The sequence below is a fragment of the Pteropus medius genome, unplaced genomic scaffold (genome assembly GCF_902729225.1).
Source record: "Pteropus medius unplaced genomic scaffold, Ma_sr-lr_union100, whole genome shotgun sequence".
Lineage (NCBI taxonomy): Eukaryota > Metazoa > Chordata > Mammalia > Chiroptera > Pteropodidae > Pteropus > Pteropus medius.
The window spans coordinates 18,874,372-18,895,312 of record NW_024342467.1 but is presented as its reverse complement, the minus strand read 5'-3'; the positions used below and the strand labels follow the sequence as shown (position 1 = coordinate 18,895,312).

The following is a 20,941-nucleotide window of genomic DNA, read 5'->3' as shown; positions in this document are numbered from 1 at the left end:
TAGTTAGGAGCCATGGGCCGCCGCCTCACAAAGAACCAAGAACACTCAGACATGAAAGCGGACTGCACCGCTCGTCTCCACCTTCCCCCAGAAGACCGTGTCCATCCCTCGCCCACTCGAAGTGCCGTCCTGGCCAGCCACTTCCACGTAGGAGGCAATTCCGAATCGAGATAAATCCAGGAGACAGACCATCGAACGAAAGAAAGCAAATGAAGCCACGTGCATGTGGGCAGAGTGCGTCTGGAAATCCCGTGGCCCTGAAGATGTGCTGGGCCGTCTCTCCCCCTTCCCCTCTCGAGGCCACAATGTGTTTCTCAACATGCCCTACACCGATTCGTCAGGTCGGGAGATCCAGGATGGCGACGACTCCTGTCTTTTCTCCCTCCTGGGCAACGGGCCAGCGGAGGGAAGACAAGTTTGCCCTGGGAGGCCAGGGAGCTAAGCACATGCACGAGCGGAGTGTGTCCGAGCTCGTTGTCGGCCCTCCCCAGCCATTGCTCCACACACTCGGGTCTCAAGGGGCAGGCTGCTGGGTTGGTTGGGTCGAATCACGTTTCTCTTTCTCAGACTTGGTTCTAGAATTTTCCAGAGAAAAAGGAAAAGGGGGTCCTGAGCTCAGGAAAGTATAACCCAGATATCCCAAAAGAAAAGGAGAGGTTATATAAAAACATTTTAAAAGAAAAGAGAGGAAGGAAGGAAAAGGGACGGCGCTCTCCCATCAAACCCAGTCAGACAACCCTTCCTGAAACACCAATCTTGAACTCAAAACAAAGAAGACTCCAAGCAATACAATCTGAAAACTCAATCATCACTCTCATCAGAATCAATCTATAAAATATATGTCGATTTTAGCTGGAGAAAAGTCTTTCAGAAAGAAACGGTTCTTAAACTTAGCTGGAAAAGAGAGAAGCCGGGAAGCACAGTCCTAGTTAATGACATCAAACATGAGCAAAGGCACATTCAGAGCAAAGTGCCAGATGCACTCGGCGGTTGCCGGAATAGACGGAGTGGAATGCAGGTAAAAATGAGCAAACCTCAAAGCATCGGGTGTCACCAGATGGCACGGAGCCTTGAGGGCCACACTCAGGGCCTGTGAACGGGATCGAATAAATGGCAGCGTCCCTAAGCACTTCTGAGCACAGGAAGGATGTACTAGGTTTCACTGCTGGCCACCAGCCTCAGGATGACTGGAGACCCACATGGATGAGTGGGTCTTCATTTCAATCATATCGACTTTTTTATTTCTTCTTTTTCATAGAAAAGAAGTTATTTTAAAAAAATCCACGTGCTTCCAAAACTTTTTCCCAAGCAAGAGTCACTAGCAATCCCCTTTCCCCTTCTGTGATGCTGGGGATTTCGCTCAGAGGTGAAACTCAGAAGAAAACCGTCTTAACATTAGACTTAGCTAGAAAGGAACCCAGACTGGGGATCCAGAGGCACAGAGCCAAAGACAGAGAAGTAACACGTCCCTTCCTCCGTGGAATGCTGCGTTTCAAAACGATGGTTATGGGAAGCATTGGGGGCGAGGAGCCAGGTCCAGTAGGAGCCCGACGCTAGATTGTTGGATGTGAACCGAATGTACGAAGGAACAAATTCCATCGCATGTCAAATCCCTGTTCCCAGATGTGCTGCTCACGTCTCAGGGGAGTGTTTCTTCTTCCTCACGGTGAAACCGTGAGGCCTTCCCATGGCCCGCAAAGCCCTGTTTCTGCGCCTTATCTTCTTCCCTCTCCCCTTCCCTCCTTCTGCCCCAGATTCAGGGACCTTTCATTACTTCTCAAACTCTCCGAGCTCCTTGCATTCTGCCTGGTAAGCGTTTTTCCTAAACTTGACCTCAGCTCACTCCCTCACTCCGTCCAGGTCTCAGCTCAAACGGTGCCTCATCCAAGAGGCCTTCTCAGACCCCAGAGTCTTTCTCCACCGCCTTCCCTGCTCCGTTTCTTTGTAGCACGTGAAATCGATGCACATATTATCCGTGTCTTTGCTTACTGTGGTCATCCCTCCAGGTCTTGTTCACAATTGCTTCCCCTGAGCCTAAGAAAGTACCTGGTGTAGACAGTCCTCACTCCACACCGGCGAGAGTCGTGATGAGAAAGGGTTGGAAGGAGTGTGCTAAACAGGGAGGAAAGAAAATATCTATCGTGCCCTCTTCAGGTAAAAGAGTACGTACGCTTATACTGGAGAGAACACCTGTCTCCCACTCTCTGTGATGAGACCTTGCTTGGACCAAACCAGTGGTTCTCAAAGGCTGGTCCTCAGACCAGCAGCATCAGCATCACCTGGGAACTTGGTAGAAATGCTCAGATCCCACCGCAGAGCGGCCGAATGAGAAACTGGGAGTGGAGCCGGCTGTCTGTGCCCTGACAGCTCCTTGGGGTGAGTCGGGTGCCTGCTGAAGCTTGAGAACCACCTGTCTAAATGAATCAACTCATTTTAGTTTCCCAACTAAGGTGATTGGTTTAGAGATGGGCACAAAACTCAACCAGAACCAGTGAGGTACATGAGACTTGCTATGGTTTTTGAGAAATAAGAATCACTCCCGCCTACATAATTTGTCTGAGGCTATCACCAAGACGAATTGATTTTGGGGGGGACTGTGTATCGACACAGAGGAACTGGGGCAGGGACTGGAGAAAGCACCAATCCTGGGACTTCATTTAAACCCCGGAGCATGCCAAGAGCGAGGGGAAGTTACCCCAGCATTTCAGTTACGTGAGTCGATCAACATTCATTTTCACGAATGAAACATGTGACTATTTAAACTAGTTTAACTTGGATTTTCTTGGTATGCAACTGAATAAAATAATAAAACTAATACGAGGTGAACAAAAGTACATGGTACAGCTAAACTTAACCGAGCCAAATGTAAGGATGCCATCAAAACACGCAGAAAAGGCTGCCACGCGGACACACGGGCTTTGCATTCTCCCCGAGTCGTGACTCTACCACCCGCGGGGGCTCCAGGCCAGATTCGCATGTGGGCAAGGTCTCTCACCCTGTGCTGCGTGGGGGTTGTGCTAAATTCAAGGGAAGGGACAGAATATGGAGCAAAATGAGTGATTAGGTGGCCCAGTGAGGCGGGGACTCGATCCCTAGCAAGAACCGAGGGATGGAGTCTGGGAATCAGAGCGGAGAGGAGCGGGTCTGGGCACGTGGGAAGCACGGCTGGGCAGGCCAGCGCCTGAGCCAGGCTGAGGCCTGGGGCTCTCGTCAGGGGCATCTTGTGGCCCAACATCTGTGAAGACTCTTAAGGACCTTAAGGACCAAGGATGGAGCAAACAGAAAGGACCTTGCAGCATTAAGTATAAGCCATTTCACTGATTGGAGGACAAATACCTGGCCCTATTTCTGCAAAAGAAAAGATGCCTCATCTCAAAAAATTCTCTTAAGAGACTTTCTAGCTGATGTAAATAATGAAGAACAATGCCAGGGACAAACAATGACCAACCCATGAACAAGTGAAAATGCCTTTTGTAGAAGGCTGGCCGTGTGCCTTCCACCCCTGCAAGTACACACACCTGGAACACACCGGTGTGTTACACAAATATTATAACTGTTCCACAAAACCGTTACCTGGACTCCTTTTCTTTGTGTAGAAAACATACAGTGATGGTTCTATTAAAATATAGAAAATTAAAAGCTTCAAGGTGCTATCAAACCTTAAATGGAAACATCTGGACAAAGCTGCTCAACAGCACAGCACAGAGTAGGCCAGAGTCGAAATAGAGGAGACCAAACCAGCAGGGCTCAAACCTCAGTGGGCACCTGCTCATGGGGAACCGGTACCCGACTGCACACTCTGGCTCAGGAGGGCGAGCGTGGCACCTCAGATGCTGCATTATTAACAAGGCCCCAGAGCGGCTGGCCCAAGGACGCTGCTTTGACTAGCAAGGATCTGGATTCCATGCTGGCGCATGAAAACACATGCTGGGGAGCATGGATATGGCTGGGCACGTGTGATGTGCCTGCATGCCCACGTGTGTAGCAGGTGGCTCTCCCTCATCCCAGATGTATTCTGGAAAAGAACAGGGCCCTGAGTCCAAGCAGATCATAGCAAGTAAAATAAACCACTGCCCAGGTCTAACAGACTTCGTAACATGGGTTCCCTTGAAGGTGAAGAGAAAACTCACGTTCGAGCTCCACGAGAGGGATGTATCTTCAGAAGAAATATGATTTGACCCATAACAGGAATGAGTCGTGGACAGGTGAGAGTCTCTGTCATGGGCATTATTACATTGAGAGGATAACACAGGAGGGACACAGAGCTCCTTGGGACAGGTGCACAGGAAACTCAGAGAGTCGGTGGCATTTCAGAGGCACAAGAACACACAGCGCTCATTGGCTGGGCCCCTCCCTCCCCTCCTGCCCCTCACCCTGGTTCTCTGCTACCCACGCTTCTGATCTCAGCTTACATATCTCTGGGGGAGGGGGCGCTTCCTTCTCCCATCCATTTGCCTTCCCCTTTCCCTACATGACACCCACTGGGTCTGACTCTCCGTGACACCATCTTTTCATATGCTAAAGTTGTCATTCATAGCACACACATATCGTAGCATGCTTATTTGTGAAGATACTGGTTTACTGTCTTCCTCATTCACGAGAGACAGGAACCATGACGATCTCACTGGCCACTGGCATCCTAACACACGGCACAGTGCCTGACAGGTAAGAGGGCTCGAAAATATTGACAGAAGGGTTAAAAGGAGAAAAAGAGAGACGGAGAGGTGGGGCCTCTTCTCCCCCTGCCCACTGCTCCCTGTGCAGAGACTGCTCTGTCGTACGCACAGGCGTACGTGCATTTTCTGGGAAAAGGTGACTTAGCTTTCATCAGAATCTCCAAAAGGGTTGCAGCCTCCCAAAAGTTGAGAAGCGCTGAATTACTAGTAGCACACCAACCGAAACATCTGAAGCAAGATGTGAAATAAAAATCAGTCTTTCTTTAGAAGTTGCTTCTAAACGATCTTTCAAGGCAAAACGAAGAAAAGGAAGATAAAAAGGAGGAAAGATTGTATAGGTTCGCCGCATTCAAATCGAGGATGAGCTCAGCCTTTTCAGCAGGGTCAGGCATGAGTGTGTCTTAGCTCTAGAATTAATACTGTGAACCAGGAAAAAAATTTGAGTAGTAAATAGCCACCATTTCGAAATTCATATATTTCTCTTTAAAAGACCAATAGGATGAAATAGGTTTATTCAAAATTCAGCCAACATAAATTATAACATAATACTTCCAAAGCCTGAACGATTTTGCTTAGAAGAAAATCTCTTAAAAGAAAAAAATATATATACTCCAAAATGAAAAATGTATTGTAGTACAGTCAAGCCTGGAAGAACACAGGTGTTGGGGGGCTGAGTCCCACACGGTTGAAATCCACATATAACTTCATTTGATTCTTTGCATCTGTGGATTCCCAGCCTTGGATTGAAAATACCATTTCGATCAGCAGTCGGTTGAATCCATGGATGAGAAACCCACAGATACTGAGGGTCGACTCATTTATTGAAAAAAATTCGCATATTAGTAGGCCTGCGCAGTTCAAACACGAGTTGTTCAAGGACTGACTGTGTATGAAACATTTGCAAAATCTGAGTGTTTTAGCTCAGTTTAGAAAACAGGCAATTTGGCATCAGGGATGGATTACTAGGAGAAGCTATTACCAGATTAGAGCAGTAAAGGTCAAAGTCACAGGCGCTGGTTCAAATACATCTGGTTTCAAATCCTGGCTCTGTTTTCTTTCTGGCCTGACGACCTTGGGTGACATTCTTAACTCCTTTAAGCTCGGGTTCCTCATCCACGTAAAAGGAACAGTCTACGCAGGTAAAGGCCTCACTTGCCCCACTGGGCACAATGAGCACTCAACCACGCAAGTTCTTACTCAACCTCTACATACAGAATTATCCACTAGCATTGATGCTGTAACATATTAACAGGCTTCCCAGAGTTTCAGGCACATAATGCGTGTCAATCACTGCTAGCTAACATGGCTGCCATTACTTTCCATCACCAAAGCCACGAGACTCATTATCTGTGGTCATATGGCCTTGTTTTCAGCCAACTTCTGAATCTGAATCTTTTTTTTACCCCTCAAGTACTAAATACCAACCTTGGCCTTCCTATAGTCCTTATTTGCTATTCAGGTCAATAAATCCTAATGGTGGCCACAAAACTACAGGTCAGTATCTGCTTAATATCTTTCCTCCCTGGCTTTGATCGCAAAGACGAAGTGAAGACTCCAATTTCCTGGTTTCCTTTTCATATGGAAAAGCTTTCAGGGGTTCTGAAAGATCTTCTGGCCCATATTCTTTGAGCAGCTCAAATGCATCCTACCTTCCTGCTCACAGATGGGCCACTGGCTGGGGATCCAGTGAGGGAAGCAGCTCACCCTCTCTCTTTTTAAACTGCAAACACTAGGTGAGACAGCAAATAAAGATCATAGAGAACAGCCCTTTCATGTGAAAAGAATTATTAATTCCACTATCATCGCCAGATTTCCCCATTTCCTTGCAAAGCATTTATTTCTCTATTCTGTGTCCATTGACCAGACTCTTTCTTTAAAAGCCTGAAGCCAGCAGAAAGGAAGCAGATTTTTACAGATACGTCCTGTCAGCCATCCTGGGCGCACAGTCCTGGCCCCTGGTTCCAGTCTTGCCCTCCTGTGTGCATGGCGGGAGAGGGTTTGGGCAGCTCTGCCTCTGCAGAGGACGCCCAGGCTCCATTTCAGTCCCGCAGTAAAGCTGCGTGGCACCCAGTGCTCTCCCCTCTCGTTCAGGCTGAGCCTTGGTCGTCTGTCCCAATGTGACCAGGGTGGTCCCCTGTACTGGGCTCTCCATGAAAAGCATTTCAGTGACCAGGAGAACTTTGACTCTAAATTCTAATCCCGGCTCACAAATGACCCAGCCTGGGCCTGGCCTTATGAAGGAGCCGTAAGAACGGGACCATCTCGTTTACAAAAGGACATGAAAAGGTTTACTTTGCTGCCTGTACTTTAAACATCACACTAAGAAAATGCCACCGAGCTCCAGTCACCACTTTGGTGGACATACACTTAGCTCCTAACGCCTTCACTTAGGGACCCCCTCTGCGTTCTCGTCGCTAACATTGGGAGGCTGACCATACAAGACAAAAGAAACATAAGCCCTGTCAGCAAAGAAAAGTCTCCGAAGAGACCGTCTCCGAGCACTGAGTCCCCCCTGAAGGACCCCCAAACGCCTGGAAGCGGTTCTTCTTGCGACTACTTCACCTGGTGCAGAGGTTCTCCAGGTGTGGTCCCCAACCCCCAGCATCACCTGGGAACTTGTTAGGAATGCTCATTCTCAGGCCCTGCCCTAGTCCCACTGAACCAGCTCTCGCAATGATTCTGACTCCTGCTAAAGTTTGAGAACCACGGTGTAACTTGTAGACTATATAATAGATGTGTGAAAATGAAGAAGTAGATGAAAGATGAATAAATGAAGCCTGCGGCTTTACTGAAGCCCTACCCAGTACCACCAGCTCCCGGTTAATGGCTGAAAGGCAGTGCCCTCCTTCACGTCTGAGGGGCGCTGGGTCACAGATTGTAGTGACTCGATTCACTGGCCACACCCTTCGCAGTTCATGATGCCACCCCATGGGATGTCCTTCTGCTAGCTGCCTGGACCAGCCCCCAGCTGTACTCCACGGCTCGAACCTTCAGTCTCCTATGGCTGAAATCTTTCCCAGTATTCTCTTCCTCGCCCTCATACTCCTCTTTTTGTGCTGTTAACACCTACACCCGCTTTAGGCTTCAGCTTAGCTAGTCACCTCCTCCAGGAAGCCACCCATGTGGCAGGTTCCCATAGCATCCTGTACAACTCTATCGAAAGAGCATCCCTTCCTATCTGAACTCTTTTTTGCTTGTCTTTCTCGCCCGCACTGTAAGCTCCCTGAGCCAGAGGACTCGTTTCTCTCATTCACAGCCATGTCTCCAGCACCTCGAACAGTGCCTGATGAATTATGGAATCAATCTATCGATTGGGACTATAAAATAATCTATACTTTATAAGAGGTAATATGTACCTATTTTAATTTATTATTGATTGATTTGACTTCTTAGACACGAATAGCTGACCATTAGCCTAGAAATGAGGCCTATGGATGAAAAGCCAGCTTTTACTTCTTATCAAAATTGTCCCTCCCCACCAGACTTTTTAAAACACATACACACTGCAAAATATTGGGTCCCTGGCTGAACCATCGCCCGCTCTGAAAGCCAGCATGTGAAAGCCTACCACTCTTCTTACTCACCAGGTAAGACGAAAAATGAGATCGAACATTAGATTTCGATACGATGTACATGGAGAACCATGTGCAGGAGGGTCCGAGAATGCAAAAGTCTCCTTCCTGTTTCGGACTGGCACACTCTCCTTGACTGGAAAGGATCACAGTCCTGGATGTCCATCAACTCAGCGCTGCCCTGCATCCAGACGAAGCCCTGTCACTGCTCCGGGAGCAGCACTGGGGCCAGACTGTCACCTTCGAGACGCCCACCGTGCTGCCGGGACACCAGCTGATTTCACAAGATGCCGTGCCTGTCCCTGTGCTTTCAGTGCATCCCGATGCTGTATTCATGACACATCGACGTTCCGACCAAACTGTCGGTGGCCTGGTTGAAGCCAGCCCACCCAGGGCCAACTCTGAAGACATCCATTCCCAGGTTCTCTTGACCCTGGGACACAAAATGCATATCCTGATTTTCTAAAGGGTAACCTGAAACCACAGGGCTCAGGTGTGTCCTAGACCTTGTTGGTGACGAGGCCAATGAAGTGGCCTTCTTGGTCGTTCTATTTGGGCTTCACCAGGGAACCCCATTCAGCCTGGTGAGCAACCTATTGGTGATGATGTCACAATAAAAAAAAAAAAAGAAGAAGAAGTTAAGAGGTGGCAGGGCCACTGTTGCTTATTCTCTAACTTGTTCCAGAAAGAATTTAGATCAGCTTTAAAAACAGAGAGAATGAAATAAAATGAAACAGTGAATGAGAAAAATGAGAAAGATAAAAATGAAACCAGGGTTGAGATTAGTTTAAAAAATAAAATTCATGCCCTGAAGTCCTGTACTTTTGATAGAAACTGGTCTGAGCCTGCTCTGAGCTGTCTGGTAAACACCCGCAAGAAGAAAAACATTACGGTCTGTCCTAAAGTGCTCTTCTCACGGGAGAGAGCTTGAGTCTTCCCTTGGAACCTTCCAATACTTAGTTCGCATACAGTATTAACTAATATTATTTTCTATTTGTAAACCCACAATAAATGAGAAGAAAATAGGGCAATAGGAAGCTACAGCAAGAAGATCTCAGAGATCGGGAGCCCCCGCCCGCCTTCCAAAGGTCTCCTAGAAACCGATGCTCCTAACTGCACGTGATGCACCAGAATAACCTTGCCTCATCATGTAAAGATCAATTTATGCTCAGACATATTTAAAAACATTGGCATGGGAAAAGTTAAAGTTTAGCATACATTTCTTCTTTTCCTACACTTGGGAGTCTTCTAAGAAAAACAAAATAAGACACATGAACTCCTCTGAATCTCTACCTTTACTGGAGATGAGTCCAATTTTGTTTTAAGTTCAACACTGAATACTCAAAGAATTAATTATCTCTTCTTTACCTCCCCCTCTTCGTCAGGATTATCAATTGAAATAATTTGTGAAGAACACAGAGTGGAAATTTTAATTCCTTCCCAAGTAGTGTTTGTTTTTGTTTGCTTTGTTTTGTTTTAAGAAAAAGCATCCATTTCTGTGCCAGATAGGAAGAAGTTCTTCCCGATGGGTCTAGAAATGACGATGGAAAATAAAAGAGAAACACTTCTTCATAGACTGGCACCAGAGGGAGGAGGTCATAGTGAAGGCAAACTACAAACAAAATATTGTCTATTTCAGAGCAACAAAATAATATGAATAATAAAACTGCATTGACTGAGCATTCGCTGTGCGCCGGGGCCCGGAGTCAGTGCCCCTACAGAGTCTCTTGCAACTCTCACTGCAAAACTCAACTCGGAGGTCAAGGAGCTCAGAGTCAACACAGGTTCCCGAGTCTGCTTGATAACTCTGCCACGCTCATTATGTACCACTCTACCCATGACTTTAAAAAAAAAATTACTTCATTTATTTATTTTTTCCTATTTAATATATATATTTTGAGTACTAGAAAACATTTATATTTCATGCACTTTCTTAGGTGCTGGGGTATACAATAATGAACAAAACGTGAGCTTTAAGGAGGCTACAGTTTTGTGGATAAAAAATTAAAAAGCAGACATTTACAATACATTCTTAATGCTTACAACATAAGGGAAGTACGGAGTGCTATGGGACCTCATACTAGGAACATGTGACCCAGACTTGGTGGACTTACAATCAGACGACACAGAACGAGCAAATTAAAAATGGTTTAAAAGAAAGGAAAGCACTCATATTTCATTTTCTGTCCATATTTAAAGGACGATAAATCTAAAGATAAGCGAAAATGGATTTCTACATATCGCAGTTGTCGATAGCTGTGTAACAAGTTTGGTGGCTTAAACAATAAATTTAGTGGCTTAAAACATACACTTCCTATGCTAGTTTCTGTGGATCAGGATATAAGCGTGGAAGTGTCTCACGAGGCAGCAGCCGAGCTGTTCTCGGGGGCTGTGGTCTCATCTGAACCTTGACTGGGGAAGGACCTGCTTCTAAGTTCATACGGTTGTTGGCAGAATACCCATCACTTTCTAAAAGTGTCGGTCATGGCAGCCTCCCTTCTGGTCTCCAAACAGGCCACTCCTGTCCCCACACTGGGCCTGCCCTTCTGCCTGCCCACATGGGTCTCCTTACCAGTCCTTGTCACGTGCGGTGGGCTCCACTCAGAGGAGAAGTCCTCATTCAGAGCTGGCCGCCTCCAGCCCACCCTACCACACACCCTTATTTCCTCCGTTACTCTTCTCACCATTGGCAATGACCTTGTTTCTTGTTTATAGTCACCTGCCCACACTAGACTATGAGCTCTCTGAGAGAAGAGCTTTTGTCTCTTGTTCAGTCCCAAATGGCCATACCTACAACAGTGCCTGTCACGCAACAGGCGCTCAGTCCAGGGAGTGAATTAAATAATTTTTTAAATCTTTCTCTGAAAGCTCGAAGCAGCAGCACAGTATTTAAGAACCTGAACGGATAGCGGATGGCAATGAACTCTGAGATCATCTCTGGCTCTCTTGCCAAGTTCTCTGACAGAGACCTGAGACCAAGTGTCCCATCAGGCTGGCTGCTCAGGTTCTGTGGGTGACCTGGAATGAGCCCCAATTAGCTCAACAGCGAAATGAGGAAAACAATACTCATGTCAGCCTCGCTCTCATGGAGGGAAAAGGCTTCACACTCATAAATAATGAAAATGTGATGCAGCTACAACAGACTGACCCCTGCTTCCTAAGAAGTAATCAAGGAGTCCCCTAATCAGCCGAGAGAGGGGCTACAAAATAATTACTATTTTACCTGCTACGATAACATCATTTAAATCTGTGCTCAAAGCCTCATCTAATTGTATCCTAGAATGTAACTTTCCAAGGAGAAACACGGATTTTAGAAAGTTTATGCCAAAAATAAATTCAAAGCTAAAATTAAAATCGGATTTAAATTACATCTAACCTTGAGCCAGGCAGGTTGTGTGGTGAAGAATTAACCTTGTCTGGAGAGAGGCTGGCCTTGGCCTTGGGTTCCTGGGGGGTGACCTCTAGGCCCCTGGAATGTCCTGCCCGACAGAAGTGGCTTTTTTTGGCCCATGCGCTTTGGCCACCGGACACTCCAACAGTGTGATTTATGACGGGGGCTTTGGGCCACATGGTGACGGTCCCAGCATCCAGAGGCAGTGGGGAGTGAGGGTGTTACCGCAGCCTCCAGAAGGGCCGGAGACCTACGGTCAGCCACACGGGCGGCAGGCGATCGAGTCCCGATACACACGCTGGACACCAAAGGCTCAGGTGAACTTCCCTGGTCGGAAATACCTCACAGATAATGTCACACCTGGGGACTGAGAGGCGGTAAGGCCACTCCATGACACCATGGGAGAAGACAGCAGAAGCCCCACGTTTGGACCTGTCCTGGCCTCTGCCCTACGTGTCTCTTCTGATTTTGATCTGTATGTTTCCCTATAGTCAACCACAGCCACGAGTGTAACAGTGTTCCGTGGGTTCCGCGAGTCCTTCCGGAAAACCACCGACCCTGAGGGTGATGTGGGGAACGCCCCCAACCTGGTGGTGTCAGAAGTGAGGGTGGCCCTGTGCAGACTGGCCAGCTTTCTCGCTGGCCAGCTGTGCAGTCGAGCTGAGTGCTCCTCAGGTTAACCTGCCTATTAAGACAGGTGCAGTTTTCTCTGTTTCTTCTTTAAAAGATAGTTTGTCTCTTTTCGATATGAAAAACTTAAACATGAGAGGATCTGGAACTTGAATAAAATTATACTCCAAACATCTTCACACCTTTCTAGGTGTACTCATTGTGTCTCTTTTTATTTTTATTTTTTTTCTGCTTTGGCCCCAAGAAAATTAGACTAAGAAGGGCCTTTCTGAGCTGAAATCCAGAAGGCGAACTAAAGCCTTTCTCTTTAGTGGATCAAACAGGGGAGAATCTGTGGCTGAGGTAAAGAAGAGTGAATGAAAGATTCCATGGAAACCAAAATAAGGCTTTGGTTCCAGCCCAGCTGAAGGCTCAGGGTCGGTGACAAAGCAGAGGAATGTGACTGCTCATTTAGAGTACTGAGTGGTGTCAGGCAGGGGGCCACCTGGCTTCGGCCAGATCACCCATCAGAGGTCAGTTGTGCCTCCATTAGAGGAGGCTGATTTGATGCAAGAAGTTGATGCAGAAACGTCTGTGGATAAAATACTGCATAAGAAGACGTCAAGGTCAGATGCGAGCTTAGATGCTGAGATTCAGAGGCTGCCACCGGCAGTCACAGGAGCAGACTCACACAGGGAGAATCGCTGACGGTTCTCGGTGCATCGAAGGTGGACCAGAGGCCCCGCTTACTCTATCCCAGTCTATTCCCTGAAAGGACCTAGACCGTACACCTCTGACTATACGTGTATAACCGAGTGCGTGAATAAAAACCTAAAACGGGCTTGGAATTGGGGAAGCAAAAGGCACAAGTAGGTCAGAGAGGATGAGGATGAGACAGAGGCTAGGAAGAGTTAAGATATGTGCCTGAGAGCCAGCCTTCCAGGGGGTGCTGTGCGAAGTATGGAGGTGTAGATTCAGTGGAAGGAGTAGCATAAGGCAGAAGTTAAAAGAAAAAAAAAAAAGTGAGAGCTAATGAGTAAGGAAAATATCTTGAACTTTAAGGCTGGATGTGTAAGGGCTAGACAGACAGGTGGTACAACTGAGGTGTCTACTGCCACCTGGTGTCGGGATACCTTAATTACAGACTCAGAGTGACTAATCCTAAAAGCCGAGGTTGCCAAACGAAAAATAAAAAGGCCTGCGAGGTTACACTTTAAAACGAACATCTCATTTGACTTCGGAGCCCCGCTCTAAAGGAAATTTGGGACAAGCATTAAAAGATATAAACAGAAGTATTCCAAGCGTGTTCTTCCTTGAAGCAAGGAAAGATTGACTTGATTTTAATGATGCGGATAGCAGTTATCTTTCTGTAATTTTCTCATACACAAACGCACGCACATATGAAGTCTGAACTCCTCGCAGATCTGTTCTCTTGCTTTATAATAAACGATTGGTTTCCTTTATAGGAAAACGCAAAGTGGGTCATCCACGAGGTCTGTGATCTTCCCCTGGCAGGCAGCCACGGGCAGTCCCGGGACGCCGCGGCACCAGCGCCATCGTGCTGTGGAGTTCCAGGCTTCCCCTGCCCCGCCTCCCACACCCCACCTCCCAGCACCTCCGCGGAAAGGACACATCTGTGAATCCTCTGGCCTCCCTTCAAGTCCTTACAGCTGTAAAAACCACTGCGTGGAAAGAAAAGAACATTTCCTAGACCGGGAATCCCCAGGCACTTTCTCAAACTCAACGAGGGAAGAGGGTTTTGCTCCGGTGAGTTACGCCCGGGTTCGGGACAGTGGGGGTCTGTCCAAGGGCCTGGGCTTCACCGCACTTCGCATGCATTTTCTGCATTTTCTGCATGTTCGGACTTCTCTAAAATGTGTGCCCGTCCTGACTTAAGAGTCCTGCTTTGCTGATAAGGTTACACTTACATGCGACTCCTTCACTTAGGATTTGGATCTGAGTTAGGGGACAAGCCCAATGCTGGCGTTTCATACACCAGCCCAAAATACATGAGGTCTTCTCTTTCTCCACTTTGTTCCACACAGCGGGGGCCCATCTCCTGCCTCTCTCTGTCCCCAAGCTGCCCAAAGCTGGTCTGGTCAGTGTGGCCTAAGTCAGCAGTGGGGCGTGGATTCGATACTGGCTGCTGAAATCTCAAGGGAGCGGATGTGGTGGGGCCCGCCCACTTCTCCTGGATTTTCCTGTTGGCATTGGTGACACAGATAGAGACGGTAACATGAGGCTGAGAGAGGAGTGTGAAAGTAAGAAATGGGAAAGGGGCGTGAACACGCTCAACGCCTCCCCCTCAGGAGAGAGTACACGCTTGAATCCAAGTGCAATTTAAAAGATTTCACGTTAATTTTCCACGCCATACTACTACTCCATCAGAATTTTTCCATAACACATCAGTGAAGAAAAATGCAAATATATATATACATATATGTATATATGTATTAAAGAGAATTCTCTGATTTAAGGACAAGTCAATTAACAACTTGAGGGCTTAACACACACTAACAGCGTAGCCAGTTAAAATTTTAATATGATTCATAATTAAATTATTTTGTGCCCAATCATATTCAATTAGTTAACTAAACCAAATTCTGCTGATTGCAAAGACCTTAAATATTACTTTTATGCCAAATGAGGCCATGGTCAGTGAAACTAATTTGGGAAGAAAAAATTAGCAAAGCTTAAAAAGTTTCACAAAAGAGGGAAAAAAAAATGTCCTGACTCATGCGTAGTCATTTCTTATTCGTTTACAAAGTCTTTCCAGTTTTTAGACAATGGATGGTTTACTATTAAAAATATTGAACTGAGTAAAAAACAAAAATAAAATAAGAGTCTTAAATTCTAGACATGAAAAGTAAACTTTAATTCAGAGAAATCAGAATTATTCTTTTGACCTTATAAAAAGAACTATGTCATATTTCTAATAGAATTTGCTCTGTGAAATTCGTCTTATGGTTAAGGAAACACAAAGAGGTAACATTTCCTCAGAAAAATATCTTCTTTGCTTTTTCTCTTGTCTATGTTACAAACACGGTGGTGCTTGAAAAGTTGAATTTGTATATTATGAGACATTATTCTTTGTTCTTAAAGGGAAATACAGTTGTTTTTTTTTTTGGAAGATGAAGGGGAAATGCAAGGGATCAAATTCATATACAGTTCACGGGTATGACCATCTATGATATCACGGCAGATCTCTTAGTCCTGTCATGACTCATAAAAAGTCATTGTCACAACTGCTTTCAGGTTCATTTTAGAAATTCCACCCATGACATAAAATATACAGGCAAAAATTTACATGTATGGAATGTCATGTGATAGCTATTTTCTTCTTTATTCTTTTCAACATTACTTAAATGTTGCACCGTGAACATATATTATTCTTATAAAGCAAAAATGACAAAATTTTTTTACAAGGATGGCAATGCAGTCTTCATTTACACTATCTCACACAGTGTCATGGAAGAGAAATGGTTCAGCTTTAAATCGTTCCACAGATTTATCAGTGAGAATCTATCTAGTCAGTTCTCCATGATGCAAGAGGGAGAAAATATCAACAACCAGAAAGATAAGTAGCTGAGCCAGGGACCGGATTCTCTGTAGAGAGGAAGGGACACAGGCCAACAACACACGGTGACAGTACTGCCCATTGACCTCAGTTCTTGGAGGAGCAATCTCACCCACCAGGAAGTTACTGTCATACCTATTCTACAGGTAAAGAATCTGAAACTCAGCTAGCTGCCAGGGCCACACGGCTGGCTACCGGGGCCACTAAGCCAGCTGCCAGGGCCACTCAGTGGCTACCGGGGCCACTCAGCTAGAACGTGGCAGAGCGGAGATTAGGTTCAGCTTGGTATTGCCCAACATGTTCTCGGTCCATTGCTTCCTAAAGCCTCCCTAAGGTTCAGTCATCGCTGCAGGGCCCCTGAGAACAGAATTACCTTTCCATGTTGACCTTGTTATTGTCTTGCTTTTGACACGTGTGCTTGGCAGAAAAAAAGAAACCCAGGATCTACCCAACCTTGGCCACCCTCACTTGAAAACCTATGAAGATGCCCTTCTTGGTTGGGGAGTGAGAGCATCTTCAGGGCATCTGACAGGCAGGATTGTCTATCTCCACCCTCCTGAGAATTGTTTTCAACACATTCCTGCCTCTTCCAGGAAGAAACGGCTGACCGGTGCTCTGCCATTCTACCACACATGGCAAACCACAAGCTCGCCTGCCCCCACATCCTGCCTTCCAACCTGAATTCACGAATATCCCAAGAGCATTTTCATAAGCTCCCCAAATTTGATGCGCCTAGCCCCTTACACAAACAAATGATGCCCAGTGAGCTGCTATAGCAACTTTCAAAGGCAGAAGGCAAGCGTCTGCCTGGTCACCTAGCAATTCCAGTTCTCCCTGTTCCTGTCAAAGCTGTTTCTCATGACTCCTGCCAGGGTGCTCATCATATTCCTGCTTGCAGTCCAGGGATCATAATACAAAATAAATCACCAAAGGGAAAAGAAAAAGGAATTTGCAGAAAAAAGGATTGATCTCTGCAGGCCTGCTCTCCAACTTGATTGTTTTCAACACATTCCTTTGAAATGGGATAAAAACCAAAAGTATAGACTGCTGGGTGCCTGGTAGAAGCATAGGCTTTCCATTCTATTTTAGACAGAGAAAGGCCCAAATGGAATTTGCAGCCGGGGTAGGGGAGCTTACAAAAGGGGCCTTACACTTGTTAATCACTTAATTAACAGCTGAAGAAATGATAGCAGCCAACAACTATCAAGCACTTACTCTGTGTGGGCACTGGGTGGGTCAAGCATAAGCATTCACACTCATAATCTCACTGAATCCGATGACAACTCTTCATGGTAGCTTCTTTTGCTATCCCGATTTTACAGATTAGAAAACTAAGGTTTTAGGGCTTAAATAATTGTTCAAGGCTGTAGAGCTGGGCTGGACTTTTCGCCTTGAGAGACCACAAAGTTCTTAATTGCTGTGCTCTACCGCTTCTCATCAGACCTTCGAGTGGTGGGCATTCGGATTCCAAATAAAACCCAGTTTGCCTGTCCAGGTGTTTACCTTACTCCGAAGACTTACATTAAAATCTTTCAATTTCAACAGACAAAGGGTGGGGTCAGTTTAGGGAGTGGCACAGGGAGGAGAAAGAGGGGAACCTACAGGATTCAAATTCCAACAGGAAAATGGATTGAAAGAGCTAAACATATGTGTTGGAGCCAAACGGTTTAGCAGATGGAGGCATATTCAGGGATTTGTGATCACAGGAATAGTCCTTTTTCCACCCCACTTTGAGCTGCCTTTACATAACTTTATCTTTTATGTCCAAAGATCAAATAATAATAATAAAAAAAAAGATCACATTTAATGAGAACTAGGGAAAATATACTGGTGGCAATTAAAGAGTAAAAATAACTTCTCTGTGGCTTCAGACCACAGGCGTTTGCTCATTTTAAGAGGCACAGGCAAATCGCTTAAGGCCTTTTGGGCTGGGTTCATCTCACGCTTCCTCCCACACCAGTGGCAGTTAAAGTCATAGCCCTTGAACCCATGTAATTGTGTAGTAAGTGGAAGTACAAACTCATCAACTCATAAATGCGACCTCCTTTGTATGTCAAATCCAAGTCTCCTGGTAACCAGTTGCTTTGTGTGGAGGGGGTGGTTAATCAGAGCAGGTTACAGACTCTCCACTCTTAGAGACCTTCCCTCCACCCTCAAGTTCTAACTCCTCTTTCCTCTGACTCTGGACACAAAGCCTCATTGTTGGCCAAGATTCAAGGAATCCTCACTCCACTGCCTTGTTTTCCACGTGCAGATCTGCTTTGGTCTAGATGACGAGGTCAACCAGAACTCTTCCTCAGGCCTAGGCTAACCCAGTGCACTTAAACATCCACAGGTGGCCAGAGTGAGCCGGAAATCTCAACTCTGTACTATACCACCGGGTTTTTGGCCAGAATCTGGGAAGCACTCACCACTTAGAGTCAAGCTGGTAAAGTCCTGAGGTGTCACCAGTTTTCCAAAGAATCTGCAGGCCCTTGAAGATAGAATCACCTATAGGATATCACTCTGAAATACTCCCTGAAATTTCCTGATTTGAAATATATGCTGGGACTGACTCAAGATGGGATCAGCTGCTGAACAGAAAGACATGGGTACATTTACCCTGTACTTTGAGAGGCCTTGTTTTATATACCAAGAGATTCGATTCACTCTGTTTCAAAGTCGAGTCTATCCTCGGTCTGTAACCCAACCCCAGAACCCTGCACTTACCGGTAGAAAGTAGCATAGTCCACAGTGGAGTGGCAGGTCTGAAACTCCCAGGATTTGAGTTTCTGGCATTCACGATGGGCTCGAAGCTTTACCTTCACTGTCCCTTGACACAGTTCAGGCACTGGTTTTCTCTGGGGTCTGTTGCAGAACTCATTGGACTCCACCCTCCAGGACTCGGCAAAGTCATCCACATCAAACTTGAAGTTTCCATCTCCGCCAATTAAGTCATCACGCTTATGTCCATTATAGTTGCCACAGAGACCACAGAGTTTGCCCTTGAGATGGGGGGCAGCCATGACTTCTACAAAACTGTCTCCATCCCAGGATATTTCCAAACCTAGAGGAAAAGGAGAGGAAAAGGGGATCAACCACTCCCGAATCCAATAATAATTCCCAAGCGTGTACCTCCTCACAAAGCACATATGACTGTCCTCTTAACAAGGAGCACCAAGGGCCTAACCGAATTCCTGGTCACCTTTCATTCTTGCCATAGTGAATGTTGTGTGACATTACATGAATCGCTTATTTGTTGGGACTTAGAACTTTTAAACTGTGTAAAGTTTGCTCTTATAATGAAGTCGTATGTACCCTAGTTTGACTCATAAATACTCATTGACCATGTTACCCTAGGGTATATATTTTTTGCCCTTTTCTAGAGTAATTATGTTGGTCCAAATCATTCTTTCACTTATGCAATGATTACCCTAATGTGGGAATAGAACGATAACAAAGGTGACAGTTTTTAATGTAGTTTTTTCTTTATCCTAAAATCCCCCCATATGATTATACCGAATATCAAATGAAAGTTTCCAAATTATTTGCTATAGTGACTGTATTAAAGCAATAAATATATATAGCTTCTGAATACATCCTCAACAGAAATGCTCATATAAATGAAAACGTCTGGTCTCTCATTATTTTACAGTCATCTCTGAGACATGGATGGCTGTTTAATCAGCTTCCTAGGGTTGAGTTATTGTAAAACCCTTTGAACCTTTGTAGCCTCCATCCCTGAGCTGATCAGAAGCTTTAGCATTGGAGACACTGGAGGCTTCCAGGCCATACGCAAAAATTCCTCCCATGCTAAATAGAATCAGGACAGAACAGTCCTGTTCACCAAGGACACGATCTTCACTCTGGAAGGGATGGAACGCAGGCCCCTCTTGGCTTGCCGAATTGACCATCTAAAACATCATAGTGTTTTTCTGAGCACATTCATATCTGTCCAGAAACTCTGGCCCAAGGCTGCTAAGAGCCACTCCAAACAATGACCCCACTGAATGTGTCACATAGAACAGCCAGATTATGCTGTCACAGGCAAGACAGCCAGGTTATCCTGTCATACGCACAGATCAGTCTGACTAGAAGATCAAGGATAAATGTTTTTGTACCCATCACGATATTGTGTATGAAGACACTGTTCATAAGGGAAAGAAAAGGCCTTAACGAAAAGCTTTTTGAGGTTCGACCCAAAGTAAACAACAAGCTCTGTTACTCGGTTTCTCTTTGTCTCAAGAATGTGTTAGAAGTGTTTCTTGCTGACCCCTGGTCCCACCTTGGCAATGTCTGAGCCCCCAGCGAATGGGTGAACTAGGAACCAGTAAATGCGAAAGAGCCAGCTGGGGCATGAACACTGAGAGAAATCTGCAGGGTCGATGTGCACATCTGCCCTAGGACTTCTCCTTATTCACCGTCACTATCTCCTAAGTGACAACCCACAGAAAAGGGCTCTTTTTAACAAAAAAAAAAAGAGAAAATCTCCCACGGATTTTTTTTAATCTTACCCTTTGGGGTTTGTGACAAAAACTAGTCTTTCGTGTAGCCAATTCTGAGCCTCTGGCAGGAGGAACATGACTCTCCTCCTGGAAGACTCTGCCTTTGTTCTTGAAGGATCAGGATTAGGCTGATGAGCAAATGTTCAGAAGATGCTTAGAAGTTGGAGAATAAGGTAGTATAGGAAAGGATGGGGTAGAGGAAAGAATGGATTTCGCTTGGATGTAAAATTGGCATAAGGCAACATTAGAGTGCACTAAGATCAGTAAGAAATGCCCAGAAGTAAGACTCTAAAGCCAATATTCCCTACGTCAGGATATGATCCAAGAGGAAAGAAGTCTGGCCACACAACTGCCACAAGAAAGAGTTACAGGTATGTGTTAGGGAGAGTTATTGGTAAAATAAACCAGTGGTCTAAAATTAGATTTCTCAAGAAGGAAACAGAAAGGTCCACATGGAAATCACTGTATGGCTGTATGGTAAATGAAAGAAATACAAGTATTCTTAGTCCAAGGCAAAGTGTAGGGAAGCCTTCCTGGTTGAGATAAGAAACTGGGTTCAAAAAAGCAATTAAATAGAGTCAGCTAAAGAAACAAGAGAGAAAATCATAAGAAAGTCTCCCTTGGGAACAATT

At 45.7% G+C, this 20,941-nt stretch overlaps 1 protein-coding gene across 7 annotated transcripts in view; it reads right to left on the bottom strand.

The window, feature by feature from the left end:
* BMPER (BMP binding endothelial regulator) overlaps nt 1–20,941 on the bottom strand; it is a 221,533-nt gene that overhangs the window by 46,457 nt on the left and 154,135 nt on the right. For all 7 annotated transcript variants that reach the window (XM_039862724.1, XM_039862722.1, XM_039862727.1 and 4 more), the window contains one exon: nt 18,535–18,871. In XM_039862724.1, the coding sequence (XP_039718658.1) occupies nt 18,535–18,871 (337 nt within the window). The remainder of the gene's footprint in view (nt 1–18,534; nt 18,872–20,941) is intronic.